The sequence below is a fragment of the Dreissena polymorpha genome, chromosome 10 (genome assembly GCF_020536995.1).
Source record: "Dreissena polymorpha isolate Duluth1 chromosome 10, UMN_Dpol_1.0, whole genome shotgun sequence".
Classification (NCBI taxonomy): Eukaryota; Metazoa; Mollusca; class Bivalvia; order Myida; family Dreissenidae; genus Dreissena; species Dreissena polymorpha.
Genome location: NC_068364.1, coordinates 3,282,544 through 3,299,685, shown reverse-complemented (window position 1 = coordinate 3,299,685; position 17,142 = coordinate 3,282,544). Strand labels below are relative to the sequence as shown.

Below are 17,142 nucleotides of genomic sequence, written 5' to 3'. Positions count from 1 at the left end.
TTTGTAGTCCCTTAGACAATCAAATTATGACGCGTTTGTAGTCCCTTAGACAATAAAATTATGACGCGTTTGTAGTCCCTTAGACAATCAAATTATGACGCGTTTGTAGTCCCTTAGACAATCAAATTATGAAGCGTTTGTAGTCCCTTAGACAATCAAATTATGACGCGTTTGTAGTCCCTTAGACAATCAAATTAAAGTCCTTTCTTCATATAGTGTTTATCCCAGGCCCTTTTTACATGGTGCTGCGCCGTGCCGGCCTTCGTAAGTGCCATGCTGCCCTTTTCAAAGGCAAAAGCTGCCACGCGCCCTTATTGATAACATCTTAATTGCCCTTTGACCAAACTTCTAAGCGGACTAGTATCAGAGAATGGCCCCAAGGCAGCGAAGATGCGCGCGGTTATGAATAAGTCATGCATGAATAACCCCCATGTCAATATCTATCGATAATTTCAGTGGCTTTGATATACCAACCATACTAATGGGTCCGTAATGTGTACTCCTCCACGATAAAATTGTGGACAGGAAACTAGGAGATAATTGATGAAAACCGAGCGTAATCCTCTTGGAAATAGTGCATTTCATGCAAATAAATACAGTTATATTAAAACATTTATTTCTACATGTTATTTAATTAAACAAGGGACACAAATGTCACAAAACCAAGTTTTCAAACAAATATATTTATAATAAAAAGGGAGGTAACAAGTATTAATCCAAGTATGCTAATTATTTCCTAAGGACACATTTATATGATTAGCAAAAGTAACCCTTGACCAACATGACCTTTGACCCCATTAAAGTGTAGATGTTAATGTGAGGCATAAACATACTTAATATTGAAGGAATTGATAAAAAAAAATAAGTGCTCTATGAAGAAAAGTATACAAATGTATTTTTAGCCAGAGAGACCTTGACCAGAAAAAATCCCGTTCAATTTGCGCCAGGGTATTTGATGATAAACACTTTGTGAAAGTTTCATTCAAATCCGTTGAGAAATAAAGGAGGAATTGCGATCGGAAGAAAATCTCAAATTCAATCTATAAATAATTAATAAGATATTCCCTTTTAATCAGTATGTTGGTTTATCGGTCAATAACAATATCACTTTGAACATTGAATTATTTAAAAGTTATATTAAACATTATATGTTTTCCGTTTTGGGTGTTGCAAAGACATTAAATATTTAATGAAATGTCTCAAAGTGTAGAATTATTTTTCATTTAGTAAAAGAAAGGCAACATATAACCATTAAGTGGCTGAGAAGAACTTGTGGCTGAATACAAATAAAAAGAGGCTATATGCTTGTTGAAAAAAATGTAAACATCATTATATATGAATTTTCTGATCAAAAGTAGTATTTTTAGTGAATTATAGGGGAAATACATTTTCAAGAATAAACAATATAATTATAAATGTTTTGGTGAAGTGCATCATAGTATTTTGATACAGTAGTACCAGTTTTGGCTTCAAATCCATTAATATTTTTTAAAGTTCATAACCCTTTGTTGCAAACAAAATCATGAAAAATAGAATTTTCACAGTAACCTATTAAATGAAAATAAAAAATGCTTTATAAGAACCTACCCCGGTAATTATTATCGTTGCACTCATTTTTCATCAATAACATATGTTTTAAACAAGAGGGCCTGAAAGGCCCAACGTCGCTCACCTGAGATAAAAAGAAATGATCTGTTTTTTGCAGCCCAAGATATCAATGGAACAAATGTTCTAACAAAGTTTCATGAAGAATGAACAACATAGTGGCCATGTTTTTCAACAGACTGGAACCATTTTTGAACTCGTCCTAGATATCATCGGGACAAATCTTCTGACAAAGTTTCATGAAGATCCAACAATAAATGTGGCCGCTACAGTGTTAACAAGGCAAATATTCATGACGCACAACAGAAGACAGACAATTGACAAAAGGTGATCACAAAAGTTCACCATGAGCAAATTATTATGCTCATAAAGATTGTCACCATGTTTGAAGATGATATTATTAAAACTAATTGTGTAAACTAAATCAAGATATGATAACAACATTTGCACTCAACAAGTGTCATTCAGATTGAACTATAACTGTGACTAAAAGTATTCACAATGTTTCACTATAAACAACTGTAGACATACAAAAAAACTACCACCCCCCTGAGAGCCTTGTTTTTAAACAAAAATGAACTATTTTCAGACTCACCTGGCAATTATATTTCCAATTAAACAAAAAATGTGTTAGTCAGAAACACTCTGTCCCCTTCTGCGCCGCTTTGATTTAGTTTTTTTAACCTTTGACCTTGAAGGATGACCTTGACCTTTTACCACTCAAAATGTGCAGCACCATGAGATACACATGCATGCCAAATATGAAGTTGCTATCTTCAATATAGCAAAAGTTATTGGAAAGTGTTAAAGTTGGCGCAAACAGACAGACAGACCAACAGACAGGGCAAAAACAATATGTCCCCCACTATAGTGGTGGGGGACATAAATATCAATAAACCCGTTTTAAAACACAAATCTTTGATAATGCGGGTTATTGTACTAAACAATAAAACCCAGTTTATTTTAGCAGAAATGTGGACCCTTCAAGGGAGAGTATCTTGAGCATACTCGTATGTTGATCAATAAAGAGTTCTCTCAAATTCCTGAGTAAGAGCTACTGCCCATTCTATAAATTGAAAGTTCTGAGATCACATCCTTTCTGGCATTGTATTCCAAGGCTTAAACCTACAGAAAAAAATCTACATTAAAAAATCTACATTAATCTGCAAAGATATTTCTTATTCATGTAACAAAAGCATTACAAAATGTTTTGAAGAGGTAAACCAGCGGGAAGGAAGAGGAAAGCTCAGACAAAACTGCCAGAAAATCAGGAAACTAGATTTTTCACAAGCTTTTTTACTATATAAATATAAGGAAAAAGACCCCCCCCCCATGGCGGCCATAATTTTTACCGATCCAAACCATTTTCGAACTCAACTGTCGTACTAGAAATTGCGCGGCAGAGGCCGACGCATATCCCCACGTTTGACCCAGGGGCGCCCCAGGGTTGGTAATGGGGCCATGCATAATTGAGATTGACCATATTCATATTGTCATTATAGAAGTTCAGTATCAATTAGAAGTGAATCGGTGTAGAAAGGAAGAAATTATAGTAAAAGGCAATTTTGGGTGGGTGTGGTCTATGTGGGCGGGGCGCCCCAGGGTTGGTAATGGGGCCATGCATAGTTGAGAATGATTGTATTGTCATAAGAGGTTCAGTATCAATTTGATGTAAATTGGTGTAGAAATTAAGAAGTTAATGTAAAATAACCTGCCCTCCCCTTGACGGTCATGTTTTTCCACCCTTCATGACCATTTTCTAACTTGTCCGAGATATCTTTAAAATCGATGTTTAGATTTTTGTTTGATGATTAGGCAAAAATGTGACTTCTAGAGTGTTCACAAGCTTTTTTACTATATTAATATAAGGAAAATGACCCCCCCCCGGCGGCCATGTTTTTTTACCGATCCGAACCATTTTCGAACTCAACCGTCATATCCAGAAAACACATGTTCTGATCAAATTTCATGAATATTGGACCAAAAATGTGACTTCTAGAGTGTTCACATGTTTTCACTATATACGTATAGAGAAAACTGCCCCGCCCCCTGGCAGCCATGTTTTTTCACTGATCTGGACCATTTCCGACCTTGTCCGAGATATCAATGAAACCAATGTTTTGACAAAGTTTCATGATGACTGGGCAAAAATTGTGACTTCTAGAGTGTTCACAAGGTTTCTCTATAGCCATATAGTCTACTGCCCCGCCCCCTGGCGGCCATGTTTTTCAACGGACCAGAACCATTTTTGAACTCAACCAACATATCATTTAGACAAACATTTTGACAAAGTTACATAAAGATTGGACATCAAATGTGACTTCTAAAGTGTTCACAAGGTTTTTCTTTTTTTCAACCCAGTGAACTCGTTTTTGACCCAGCATGACCCAGTTTCGAACTCAGTCGAGGTACCAATGGGACAAATGTTCTGACCAAGTTTCATGAAGATGGGACAATAAATATGGCCTCTAGAGTGTTCACAAGGCAAAATGTTTACGCCGCATGACGCACGACGGACAAAAGGCGATCACAAAAGCTCACCATTAGCACGTTGTGCTCAGGTGAGCTAATAAAAGCAGTTTTCTTCATTGTCAATGAGAGATAAGGTTTACATAAAATACAAGGGACGAAGGCTGTTGCAATTAATTACAGGGATTTATACATAGGGAAGGGAGAAGGATTTACTGTAGTAAGGGCAGGGGGAGATTATCTTAAGAGGATTGTTTAAAATTAGGGGACATTACTTTACTTTTGACGTCAAATAAAGTATGAGAGATAAAGATTAAGTGATTTGATGAACTGACTTTCCTACTCACCCGTGGTAACCTTGAGGCTGTAGCCTGTTCTGTCTAATAGCTCCTGTACTTTCTTTTGATCTGGTCCATTGAAAATGGTGGCTTTCTGGTCTATGTAGTACCTAAAAAGAGAAATAAAGACCTTGCAACCATCAGGCTATTCCCCAGGCGGTTTTAGTGCAGCATCCAACAAAGTAGCGAACGTCCAAGGAACGTTATCATCAAACTCTTCTATCAGACATTATAAGTAATCCAGCAATTCAAGATCCAACAAATACAGTGTTCGACACTAACCAGAGTGCGGTAGTCCGAAACTCTTAGAAATGAGACCCGGACTCATTGTTTTTGTGTCAAGGAAGTCTGTCTCACTCATTCAAATCATCTTTGAACAAGGGCTGTTTGTAAAACATGCATGCCCCCCATATGGGCTGTCAGTTGAAGTGGAAGCCATTGTGTGAATACGTTTTTTGTCGCTGTGACCTTGACCTTTGACCTAATGCAAGTTATCATCCGGAAACCATTGTACTATTTCGAGTCACTGTGACCTTGACCTTTGACCTAGTGACCTGAAAATCAATATGGGTCATCTGCCAGTCATGATCAATGAACCTATCAAGTTTCATGATCCTAGGCGTAAGCATTCTTGAGTTATCATCCGGAAACCATTTTACTGTTTCGAGTCACTGTGACCTTGACCTTTGACCCTGTGACCTGAAAATCAATAGGTGTCATCTGCACGTCATGATCAATGTACCTATGAAGTTTCATGATCCTAGGCGTAAGCATTCTTGAGTTATTATCCGGAAACCATTTTACTGTTTCGAGTCGCTGTGACCTTGACCTTTGACCTGAAAATCAATAGGGGTCATCTGCCAGTCATGATCAATGTACCTATGAAGTTTCATGATCCTAGGCGTAAGCACTCTTGAGTAATCATTCGGAAACCATTTTACTGTTTTGAGTCACTGTGACCTTGACCTTTGACCTAGTGACCTGAAAATCAATAGGGGTCATCTGCCAGTCATGATCAATGTTCCTATGAAGTTTCATGACCCTAGGCGTAAGCATTCTTAAGTTATCATTCGGAAACCATTTTACTGTTTCGAGTCACTGTGACCTTGACCTTCGACCTAGTGACTTGAAAATCAATAGGGGTCATCTGCGTGTCCTGATCAATGTACCTATGTAGTTTCATGATCCTAAGCATAAGCGTTCTTGAGTTATCCGGAAACCATTTTACTATTTCAAGTCACTGTGACCTTGACCTTTGACCTAGTGACCTGAAAATCAATAGCGGTCATCTGCCAGTCATGATCAATATACCTATGAAGTTTCATGATCCTAGGCGTATGCGTTCTTGAGTTATCATCCGAAAACCATTTTACTATTTCGGAAACCATCTGGTGGACGGACCGACCGACGGACCGACATGTGCAAAACAATATACCCCCTCTTCTTCGGGGGCATAAAAATATAGGGCTACAACACTCTTAAGATGTGAATTATTAATATAACTGGAATGGGTTAAAACAAGAAACCATCAGAGACCGGTGATGCTCCCCAAAGTTTTTTTGGTCACAATATTGCACTATATATTCAGATAAAAGGAAACGTCTTGTAGTTGGGGGGACAAGAATTGCACTATATGAACAGTTAATGGAAAATTTCCAAGGGCCATAACTCTGTGAAAAATCATCCCACCAGAACTGGCTGATAATATGCAAATCTCCTCTTGGTAGTGAAGCTTCCCATAAATCTAATTGAAATCTGGTCATTAATTGCCGAGAAATAGCCCTGACAAAAATTGTGCACGGACGGACGAACACGCACGGCCAGACGAAGCGGCGTCTATATGCTCTCCCCCAATTTTTTTTAGGGGAGCATAAAAATGAAATGAGAGACAACAAATATTGAACAGCAATCACTTTGAACTATGATCAGAAATCAAACATGCAGGAGAATTAAACATATCATGCATTAACATGTGTATATACCGGAAAATACAGTATGTAAAAACATGTCTGACTTCGGACTCCCACAAGTCTGTTTGGACTCCTAAATTTTTAAAGTAGGGAGTCTTCAGTACTCCTTACTCAGATAAGTTAGCTGCAGTAACACAGAAATATGCCTAATTTTACAAATCTACAAAATTTAATGTCAACAAAATTGGACGAGTCCACAGTATCATACAAGCCTTTGCCACATTTACTATGATGTATATTTGTATTATAATTCCCCTTACTTGAAAAGCTTCATCTGGGACACAATGTAATGGCTCTTCCTCATGATATGGGTGAAATCCTTTGCTCCCAATACCTGTAAAGAAAATACCAATTCTTATTGTATCCCATCATCCTACATGCATTTACAAGGCAACACCCAATCTGATAAACTTTCCTGTTTTCATTGGGAGGCGGAAAACTACAACGGGCGAGGCATGGTCAGGGGTGATAACCACAAAAAAGGGTTAGGGTAAGGGTTAGGGGTCGGGTTAGGGTTGGATTTAGGCTAACCCAAACCCTACCCGACCCCTAACACTAACCCTAACCCTCTAACCCCCCCTTGCGCAATACCATACCATGCCTCGCCCGTTGTCGTTTTCCGCCTCCCGTTTTCATTCAGTTTGAAATACATCCAGCTACTCTATAGTTATTTCCAGAGCGCTAGATAGGATTTTAACAGACTTGTTCACAGAATGTTTGTATTGTATTCAAACATGCAAAGTAACACATCTGACTAAGATAAACTTTTATGCTAAAATCATAAAAATTGTTCTTCCATGATTGTTCCATAAATAGTCTCTAGGAAAGTACCAAAACCCAAATCATTACTCAACGCCTGGTTATCTCATAACTATTACTGGCCTAAATGCCAAGTTACTGGCAAGCAAACTCAAATAGGTTTTATACCAGTATCTATTACTAGCAATGAGGTTCGTACGCTTGAAATTTTTCTTGATCCTCATGCATTGTTTCTGGTTTTTCTTGTTTTGCATAAAGTTTGACTGACTTATAATACACTCAATGTTATCACTATGAATTATAATATAAAAGTGAAATTATTCCTTCAAAACTTTGAAATTGTTCCGCTATTTTTTTAAATTGGGAAAAATACCCGTATCAGCTCAATTGGGGAAAATGGGAAATTCGTGCAAAAAATTAAATTTTGGGGAAATTTGTCTTGTGAGATCTTCCAATTTGGAATTTCCGTTATTGAAATAATTCATTACTTAATTGCACAAAACCATTTAATTAGCCTTTCACACACTTTTTGTGAAATTCCCCATTCAAGTGCTTATTTTGAACAGACACTCTTAATAAAAGACGTGTACATTGTAATTTTTTTTTAACTGAGAGCCTGACTGATGCTTATGTGAGGCCACATTTGACACAGACTCCGGTTGGCCACCATGAGAGTTATACCCAAACTTTGACAGCTGCAGACAACCTTTAGGCTTGTCTTGTTGTTTTTATAATTCCTGTGAATTTTTATTATTGGGACTCATTTTATTGACAGAAACAAATACAATGTATAAACTTTGCCGACAAAATGTACAGAAAATCAAAAACAGTCTGTATTCATCAAACATGCTGTTTCATTTAACTTTTAATCAAGAGTACCTGTGGTTACATGCAAATAATCTCTTATTTCTTTACACCGATCAAGTGATTGTTAACAACAAGAGATGTGTTTGTCAGAAACACAATGCCCCCTACTGCGCCGCTTTGAAATTATTAAAAACAAGAGCACCGCATAATGGGTACCAACGCTCGGCTGCGAAAGCTTGTCAGATTTTTTTATAGAGGTCACAGTGACCTTGACCTTTGACCTAGTGACCCAAAACTGGGTGTGGCGTGTAGAACTCATCAAGGTGCATCTACATATGAAGTTTCAAAGTTGTAGGTGGAAGCACTTTGATTTTAGAGCCAATGTTAAGGTTTTAGCACGACGCCTTAGGCGGACGACGAGCTGGCTATGACAATACCTCGGGTTTTGTCCAAAAACAGCAGAGCTAAAAATTACCTTTGACCTTGAAGGATGACCTTGACCTTTCACCACTCAAAATGTGCAGCTCCATGAGATACACATGCATGCCAAATATCAAGTTGCTATCTTCAATATAGCAAAAGTTATGGCCAATGTTAAAGTTTTTCGGACGGACACACAGACCGAAGGACTGATGGACAGTTCAACTGCTATATGCCACCCTACCTGGGGCATAGAAATTATGCAACTATTGTTCATATTGGGATTTTGGGGATTGCAATTAGTAATTGTGTAAAGAATGACAAAAATCATGGTTGTTCTTCACAGATAGAAAGAACTTTGCTGGTTAAAGCCACAATCAATTTCTTTGGTAAATGTTCCTTCACTGAAACTAGTTTTTCATTTGCTCACCTTAAAGAACTGAATTCCCTGTTTCCTGGTGAATCGTGTAATGGTTACACGTACAATCTCGTCGACGTCTTCAAAGGTGAACATTCCACGCTCTATAAGTTTGAACATCTCAAAGATTACGTCAGCCTCTAGATTGGCTTGAATAAGTTGCTGAAATAAAGCAAAATAAAAGCTTGAGCCCGTAGCTATTGTGTTTTTACATACACGTACATAAGTTTCCTCATTAAGCCAGGGTTAATCACATAGATAATAAATCAACCCTTTTTTATTGATTGTGAACAGAGCTTAGACTTCAAATTGAGGGTAAAACAAGACTATTGCCAAGCAATATAAGTCCCCTATTGGTGAAACTCCACCATTTTCAGATTTTTTAAATATATATTTGTTGCCATACATGTAGCAACCAGAATTCTTGATGTAGGAACAAAATGAAATGACATGCATAATGTCCATATTGCCATCTGTCCATGTTTCAAGTTTCATGAAAAAATATGATGAACTTTTAAAGTTATCGCAGGATCCAGAATAGTGTGACAGACTGACTGACAGAGCGCAAACCATAAGTCCCCTTCGGTTTAACCAGTAGGGGACAATAAATCAACAGAACTGAGAAATGGGAAGAATTTTTATGTGAAGGTGAAGATGTGATTCAATCAAGCAAAGTGTTCTCAGTTGGCCACCAAAATTCATAAAAACTTTTATACACTTAAAAAGATGGCATACATACATGTATTATGTTGACCAATTTGTTGGGAAACCTATTGGGGGGGGGGGGGGGGGGGGGCAAAAGCAGGAATTGAGAGTGCTATTTAACTCTAGAGCCGTACCTTTCACAGATGCAATAAAACCTATCAATCTTACATTGCAGTTGAGATTTAGTCACATTCTCAACTCCCACTCAAAAAGATGATTAAGTGTGATTGGATAACAGTACGGCCCATAACATTTACATCTAACATTTAAATTTTACTTACATTAAGGTACATGTATGTAAATTTTACATATATAAAAAGTGGTAATCAAATAAAACATTTTTCTGCCAACGACAAAGAAAGCCCCAACCATGGTTTAACTCCTTTCTGTGCTTCAGCTGAGATTTGAAAATGGCAGGAGGTGGGGGGGGGGGGGGCTACTTTGTCAAAAGGGCACTTTCATGCGAGCAGTATTTGGCAAAAGGGCATATCCAGAAAGCTCCCTGTTGGATATTCATTTTTATATTTTGAAAAATTGTTAGAATATATTATTTCCATTATTATTAAATCATGTAAATAAGATGATATACTGTGAAACCATTTATTTTCGTCGGCACAAAATTTCGCCCTTTTCATAAAAATGACTATTTCGTCCGCTCTTAAATTCGTCCATTTCTGGTTTTGAAAAAACAAAACAAAAAACGTCCGATTTGTTTGTAATACATGTAATACGCGGTTGCGAAAACATTGTGCTGGGGAAAGAGAGGTGCAGCACTTGGTAGTCACTTGCAGGAGGTGGGCCTTGTTTGGCATATGCCAATTAGCAAATCTGTTATTTTAGGTGATAGTAACTGTCCCTTATCATTTTATGTCATTGACACGTTCTTTGTTATGATTAGCGGATAAGTTGGACTGAATAATCGTTAACAAGTGTTTTAAACAACGAAGCCAATTGCCAATTAGTCTTTTTCCATTACTATCACGGTCAAACTGATTACAATCTTACCTTTATCGGCGCCAATTAGAGAAGGTGCGAACATTATGGGTTATAATTAGCGTAAGCAAATTATTTTGGTCATATTTCATTAAAGTTTCAAGCGTTTTGCATCGTAAATATTTGAAACCAAACAACCAAACACAAATCAAAATGTTCTTTATTAATTTGTAACAAAGCGCATAATATATTTCACACATCGTCATATTTTAATTGCGTTTAATAGTATTGTCTTTAATCCGGATTCGCCGCGTGTAGGCTGTATAATCTGCAACACCCCTGAAAAACACAATACACACAATGGGTAATAAAGTTGTTAACAATTAGCGCTAATCAACACTATTATACCTAAACGAAGTCGACGCATTCGATACAGCCTTATTGCATTCGCGTTTTACAGGAAATGTCAGTTGTCAGTACACTGTATAATGAACACCCCTTTGTGTCAAAACCGGATTTAACTTGAGTGTGAATAGTCGACTGTTTCATGTTCTTTGTATCAATACCATCTGTGTATCTGTATTATAAGTATACCAGTCAACAAACAAGTTGCGCGCTTCCGCATATGGGTATTCGGACGTTCAAAAAATTGACCTACGGTTTAGCGTTCACGCCGTCGAACGCATTAAAGCAATATAACTCGTTTTTTTTCACTATTTCTTTATATGCAAAAAATACTAGTGGCTTATAACTTACCTTGCAATCTTTTTTTCTCGCATTTTGCGAGTGTGCGAGTGTTAATTTCGAGCCGTGTGTATATGCGTGGATTACGCTGGATTTAAATGCCTCATGCCTACGGTAATTCAGTCTTATTTGTTTCAAATATGGGACATGATTGTTCGTTAGGATCTTGAATTCGTCCATCGGTCGAAGGACGAAAAACGCGAAAAATAATGTCGGACGAATAATAATGGTTTCACAGTAATGGGTAATAAATTACTATCATATATGTATTAATACAAGATTAATACACAATAATGCTTTAATTTGTATATACTTTTTTTTAGAAATAAAAGGGCAGGTTCCATTGAGGCTTAGCTGGAGCATTGCCTTTGCATGACATTTATAAATCTTACATTAAACTGTGGCGTCAGTCGTATTCTCGACTCCCATTCCACCTCCTCAGGGGTCTTTTCCTCCTTATCAGCATCTTGCTTTAACATGGGCTTCTCGTCGTTGGTAGACATCTGTAACAGAGAACTGCAGATGTTAGTGGGGCGTTTCAGAATCATCAATGCATTGATAGTTTTATCTTGTACTGACAAGTATTCTAATTCATCAATGTAATTTTTATATCAAGTAAACAAGCCTGCAAATATGATTACGAGACTGAGCCTAGGATCTGCTGTCGCACATATAACCATATTAAACCAAACTTTATCAAATAATTTATGTAAGAGCTCTATGAGCGGCAGAATATTTTATTCAGAATACTATTGACAGGGGAGTATTGCATCCCTGCATATCAATGTCACTGTGTCAGGGATGGAAATTAGTGGTTGCCCGTGAGCCCGGGTCAAGTAGATTTTAGCCTGGGCAACTTAAATTCAAAGGTTGGTAGTCCAGCCAGGCAACTAGCTTTTTTAAGCTTGAAACATTAAAGTACAATTAATCATTTAATAAAATTGGCGACAGTTGATTAATAATTCTAATAATATTTATTCATAAAGGCCAAGGAAATTATTCAACTCAGACTCATATTAAGACATTATACACAGAAAGTGTGTAATGTAAGCAATTTTGTTCAGTTATCTTTTATTTAAAAAAGTATTAGATACAAACGACACTACATGTACATTGTACTGGGCTCGTTAGTCTTTAGCTGGGCAACCAAAATAGTAAAGATGGTTGCCCGTGTAGGCAACCAATTGTAAAACGTTAGTTTCCATCCCTGTGTGTACTGTATGCTAATTGTTCAGGAAAACAATTTTACATGCAATCATTTAAAAAAAAATAGCTTTTTTTCCCAGTTGTTTACCCTTATATAACTTCTACACTTTCACTCATATTTTGGACAACTTGAAACTTCCAAAGCTGAATTTTTTAAGTCCTGTAGCAAAAACCTGAACTTGCCCTTACAAAACATGTTTTAGTGTCTTGGAAAGACCCTTCAAATGTAAGCAAGTAATAGAAATGTCTTTCATTCACGACACTATATAGCAATTGAAGTCTTCAAGTTCAGAAGGTTTTTGGAGGGTTGCAAAATTTTAATTTAAGGAGCGAATTGTGGTAGGATTGAGACTGTGATGTCCACTTTTTTATTATAAGGAGTTGGCACTGGCTTAAGACAGTGACTGCTAACTGTTCCAATCATAGAAACTCACTTAAACTGTTAATAAGCTGGACAAAGTAATAAAACTTGACTGGTATCTTGATTTTTCTGATAAAAAGCAAGTAAAATTCTATTTATTTCCTTACAATTGTGGTTCTCCGCCCCATTCAACTGCTTATCTATGGACATAATCAATGAAAATGACAGCCAAAGTGTGTTTATCTTATAACTCAGCACAAAAAGGCACACCAGCAAACATTCTAGCATGCGCACTAATGGTTAAAACCCGTACCAATAAAGCTCAATCAAACTGTTATTTAATGAAGCAAATTGAGTTTAGATCGTTTTTACTGCTTGATTACCAGTACGTTCCTTGCAAGGATTAAGGGACCATACCGCCAAGTTTTGTAGACCATACGGAACATGTCTGAATGAATATTCATTTCGTGTCCCAATTCCTGATATTGTATTTATACATAACAAAACAAGAGATGAGTTTGTCAGAAACACAATGCCCCCTATTGCGCCACTTTGAAGCTATATATTTGACCTTTGACCTTGAAGGATGACCTTGACCTTTCACCACTCAAAATGTGCAGCTCCCTAAGATACACATGCATGCCAAATTTCAAGTTGCTATCTTCGATAATGCAAAAGTTATTGCACACACACGATGAATGAATGACAGACAGGCCAAAAACAATATGCCCACGATCTTTTGATCCGGGGGCATACAAATATTAAAGCTGATATTATGACATTCATTACATATAACATACTTGTTTAAATTTTGAACATTTGCGGACCATACAAAAACACGTCAGAATTAAATAATATTCGTTTCGTGTTACAATCCTTCAAGATTGTCTCAATACATTCAATAAAATAGTAAAGTTGATGTAATGACATTAATGACAGCATACTTTTTAAAATTTATTAATGTCAAATTTTATTAAAATAGATATTATCCATGAAAGTGCAAGTTTGTTTAATGCCTACTGTTTAAATGAATAATTGATGACACAATTAAAACAAGAGCTCCGCATAACACATGCCACGCTTGGCTACGGTGCAGTTTAGAATAAATGAAAGCTTGTCAGATTATTTTTTTAAGAGGTCACAGTGACCTTGACCTTTGACCTAGTGACCCCAAAATGGGTGTGGCAAGTAGACCTTATCAAGGTGCATCTACATATGAAGTTTCAAAGTTGTAGGGTAAGGTGGAAGCACTTTGATTTTAGAGGCAATGTTAAGGTTTTAGCACGACGCGGACGTCAAACAATGAGGTGGGCCTTGCTATGACAATACCTCGGGTTTTCTCCAAAAAACGCCGAGCTTATAAGTTACAAATCTGAGAACATGAATAACTTATTGAAATAATCATGAACACACGTTTCATTACCAGTTTTTTAATTTTAACAGATGTATAGTATCACAGCATGCTAAGCAGTGTAGTATTTCGTGTATTAACATAATCTACATGGCGTAAAGACATATGGTACGCAAATCTGGGCCATATAGTCAGCAAACCTGGGCCGTATGGTCCGCAAATCTGGGCCGTATAACCTTGCAAGAGCCTCCTAAATGTTCTCCAGCATTCAAAATCATATTAATACCTATGCTGAGAAGCCCAAATTGTTTTTTATAACACATTGTCACATCTGGCTTTGCTATTTACAATAGTCGGCAATAAAAACAAAATATGTATGTATAATTATTACATACAGTTTGAGCTTTGAACAAACAGAAGAAACAGAACAACACGTGTTTTTAGTTACTAGTGTTTAACAAAAAACGCGTAATATGATTTCGCGATGTCAGTCACACAAGCTAACGGCAGTAACGCATACAATATTATTAAATTTATGAAATACATAAATTCTTCATAGTAAATGGACGTGAAAACAATATCCCTATTAAAAAGGCATAAGTGTTACATTGCCTTAAGTCCTTCAGGGCAAGGAATGTCACAAATTAATGGGGGTCGCCAAACTAATTTCGCATTCCACTGCGTTGTTTAACCGGATCTGACTGGTTTGTTAGGAAAGCGGGCTTCATAGGGTTAGATAACACTGATTTAAAACTACCGGTAAGTGACTTACAGTTTGGTTTCCGACATGCGCGCGATGAAAACGATAAAGAAGTTGCATTAACCTTTGAAAGTTAATTGTAAGAAACGGACCATTAATTTGACATTTATTTTATTACTTTAATGTCCTTGTATGAAAATGAGCACACTTCACCCGAAGATTGAAATATGATGAAATTGAGGATGTTTAACGGTGCCTTGTTCAGTTAGGCTATACAAATCGGAAAGCACAGTTAATACGTAATCAGAATATGGTACATACATAATGAGGCAATTCAAATGTTAGGTTATGTTCTGCTTCCCTAACAAGGCATTATATTTCATGCATTGATCACGCATATATGCTTCTACATCTTAAATATATTGCTGACTACAAAATATATGAATGTTTAAACTCTATTATATAATGTCTTAATCTGTGTAACTTGTCTAGTACATTTGTGTTGTGTCTCACTCTGGTCATCGCCATTAATAAAGGACCTTACATAATAATTATTTTAGTTAGTTTTATTTCCTGCTGGTTCAACCGAAGTTTCCTTTTGTGTATATTTTTAATGCCGCCGTAGAAAGGAGAAAGGAAGAATTTTGGGCATGGGGCTAGCAACCCCTCCCTGTGAAAAAATCTCACCGCAACAGAAACCTAGGCAATAGTAAATGAAGTCAATAGTTGATTTCAGGACCATATAAAGGACAACAAGCTGTGTCACAGGCATAGATGCCCCAAGGACCCATTTTGGACACAAAGAGCTTGGTATTTATCTTCACCTACATGGCTAAGTTCTTTAATATGAAAATAGGATAAAATCCACCTAACATATACAATACATTTGAGACTTCAATATTTAAGGACGAACATGGGTGTGATTTTACCGCGGATTTCTGCGGATCGATTGACCCACGGTAATTTATGAGTGGGTTTGGGGACGACCGATTTTCAACATATTCATAAACGGCCCATTACAATGTCAATAATAGAACATTAAAAGTGTTGTGTTTTGAGAATTGGACAAACACATTTAAATGGACGAAGAACAAAGTTTGTGAATATTAAAACATGAGGACATAACCAACCTACGATTTCATTGTTCAACTGATGATTTGCAATTAAATACATTAGTTGAATGTTCTTGAATAAAACTGAAAGCGGTCCATATGTTATATGCATACAAATTTGATTCTATGTGTAGTAACCACTTGACTTATCGAAATTAATAACCAGGCAGGAATGTACAAGCAACAAGTCTATAAAAAAGTGTGCTGAAATCTTTCATGACAGTTGCCCATTATATAGCCAGGGACATATGCAAACAATTTGGTCCCTGTATATAATAAAAGAGTTTTGTACACTTCAATCCTATATACAAATTTAAGAATAACAGACACAGTTATATATTGGTATACGATAACTGTTCACCGCAGTTCACTGTATAATACATATAGATTAGTAACTCGCGTTATATATTATTTTAAGATAGTGTATACGAGGATTATGTCAGATCTGTCAATAACACAGAAGACCTGTTATCATCATCATCATCATCATCATCATCATCATCATCATCATCATCATCATCATCATCATCATCATCATCATCATCATCATCATCATCATCATCATCATCATCATCATCATCATCATCATCATCATCATCATCATCATCATCATCGTCGTCGTCATCATCATCATCATCATCATCATCATCATCATCATCATCATCATCATCATCATCATCATCATCATCATCATCATCATCATCATCATCATCATCATCATCATCATCATCATCATCATCATCATCATCATCATCACTTTATCATATCCTCACCTTGAGTATTGTCTTTTATCATAATAGCCTTTAGTATCAATAACGTCATCGCTACCACTATCAACATTTATTTGTAAAGCTAATCATAGCTGCAAACTTGTTCATTTGAGAGCTGTGAAAATTTGTAACAATGTATAAACGTTTGTTTTTAAATCTTAGCTTTTCAATGTGTATGGCTACATAAAATATAAAGTTATATGTCAATGTCTCTTGCGGCAGAGATCTTATTCCGGTGATATTTGTTTACGTTAAGAAAGGGATGACAACACGCATGCGCTCCGAGTGTTTTGTTTTACTACTAATATGGTATTGCCTTTCTCAAACATAAATGAAAATTAACTAAATACTATAACATGTCGATGAAAATAACGGTTTATGTAGGTTCGAAGTTAAAAATATTTATTGCAATATATTTCTACCTAGTGTTAATCAATAATAACACAGTTCCTTATTCAGTGCGAATAAGGAATA

At 36.5% G+C, this 17,142-nt stretch overlaps 1 protein-coding gene across 2 annotated transcripts in view; it reads right to left on the bottom strand.

Moving 5' to 3' along the window:
• LOC127848828 (heterogeneous nuclear ribonucleoprotein R-like) overlaps positions 1-14,824 on the bottom strand; it is a 57,058-nt gene extending 42,234 nt beyond the window's left edge. The window contains exons 1-5 of one of the 2 annotated variants that reach the window (XM_052381477.1): positions 14,699-14,824; positions 11,561-11,671; positions 8,799-8,948; positions 6,643-6,716; positions 4,422-4,522 (exon numbers count right to left, since the gene is read on the bottom strand). In XM_052381477.1, the coding sequence (XP_052237437.1) occupies positions 4,422-4,522; positions 6,643-6,716; positions 8,799-8,948; positions 11,561-11,671 (436 nt within the window). In that variant the 5' untranslated portion in view covers positions 14,699-14,824. Of the gene's footprint in view, positions 1-4,421; positions 4,523-6,642; positions 6,717-8,798; positions 8,949-11,560; positions 11,672-14,693 lie in introns of both variants that reach the window. The other variant, XM_052381478.1, reaches the window with a different exon arrangement.
• Positions 14,825-17,142: the final 2,318 nt, after the last annotated feature.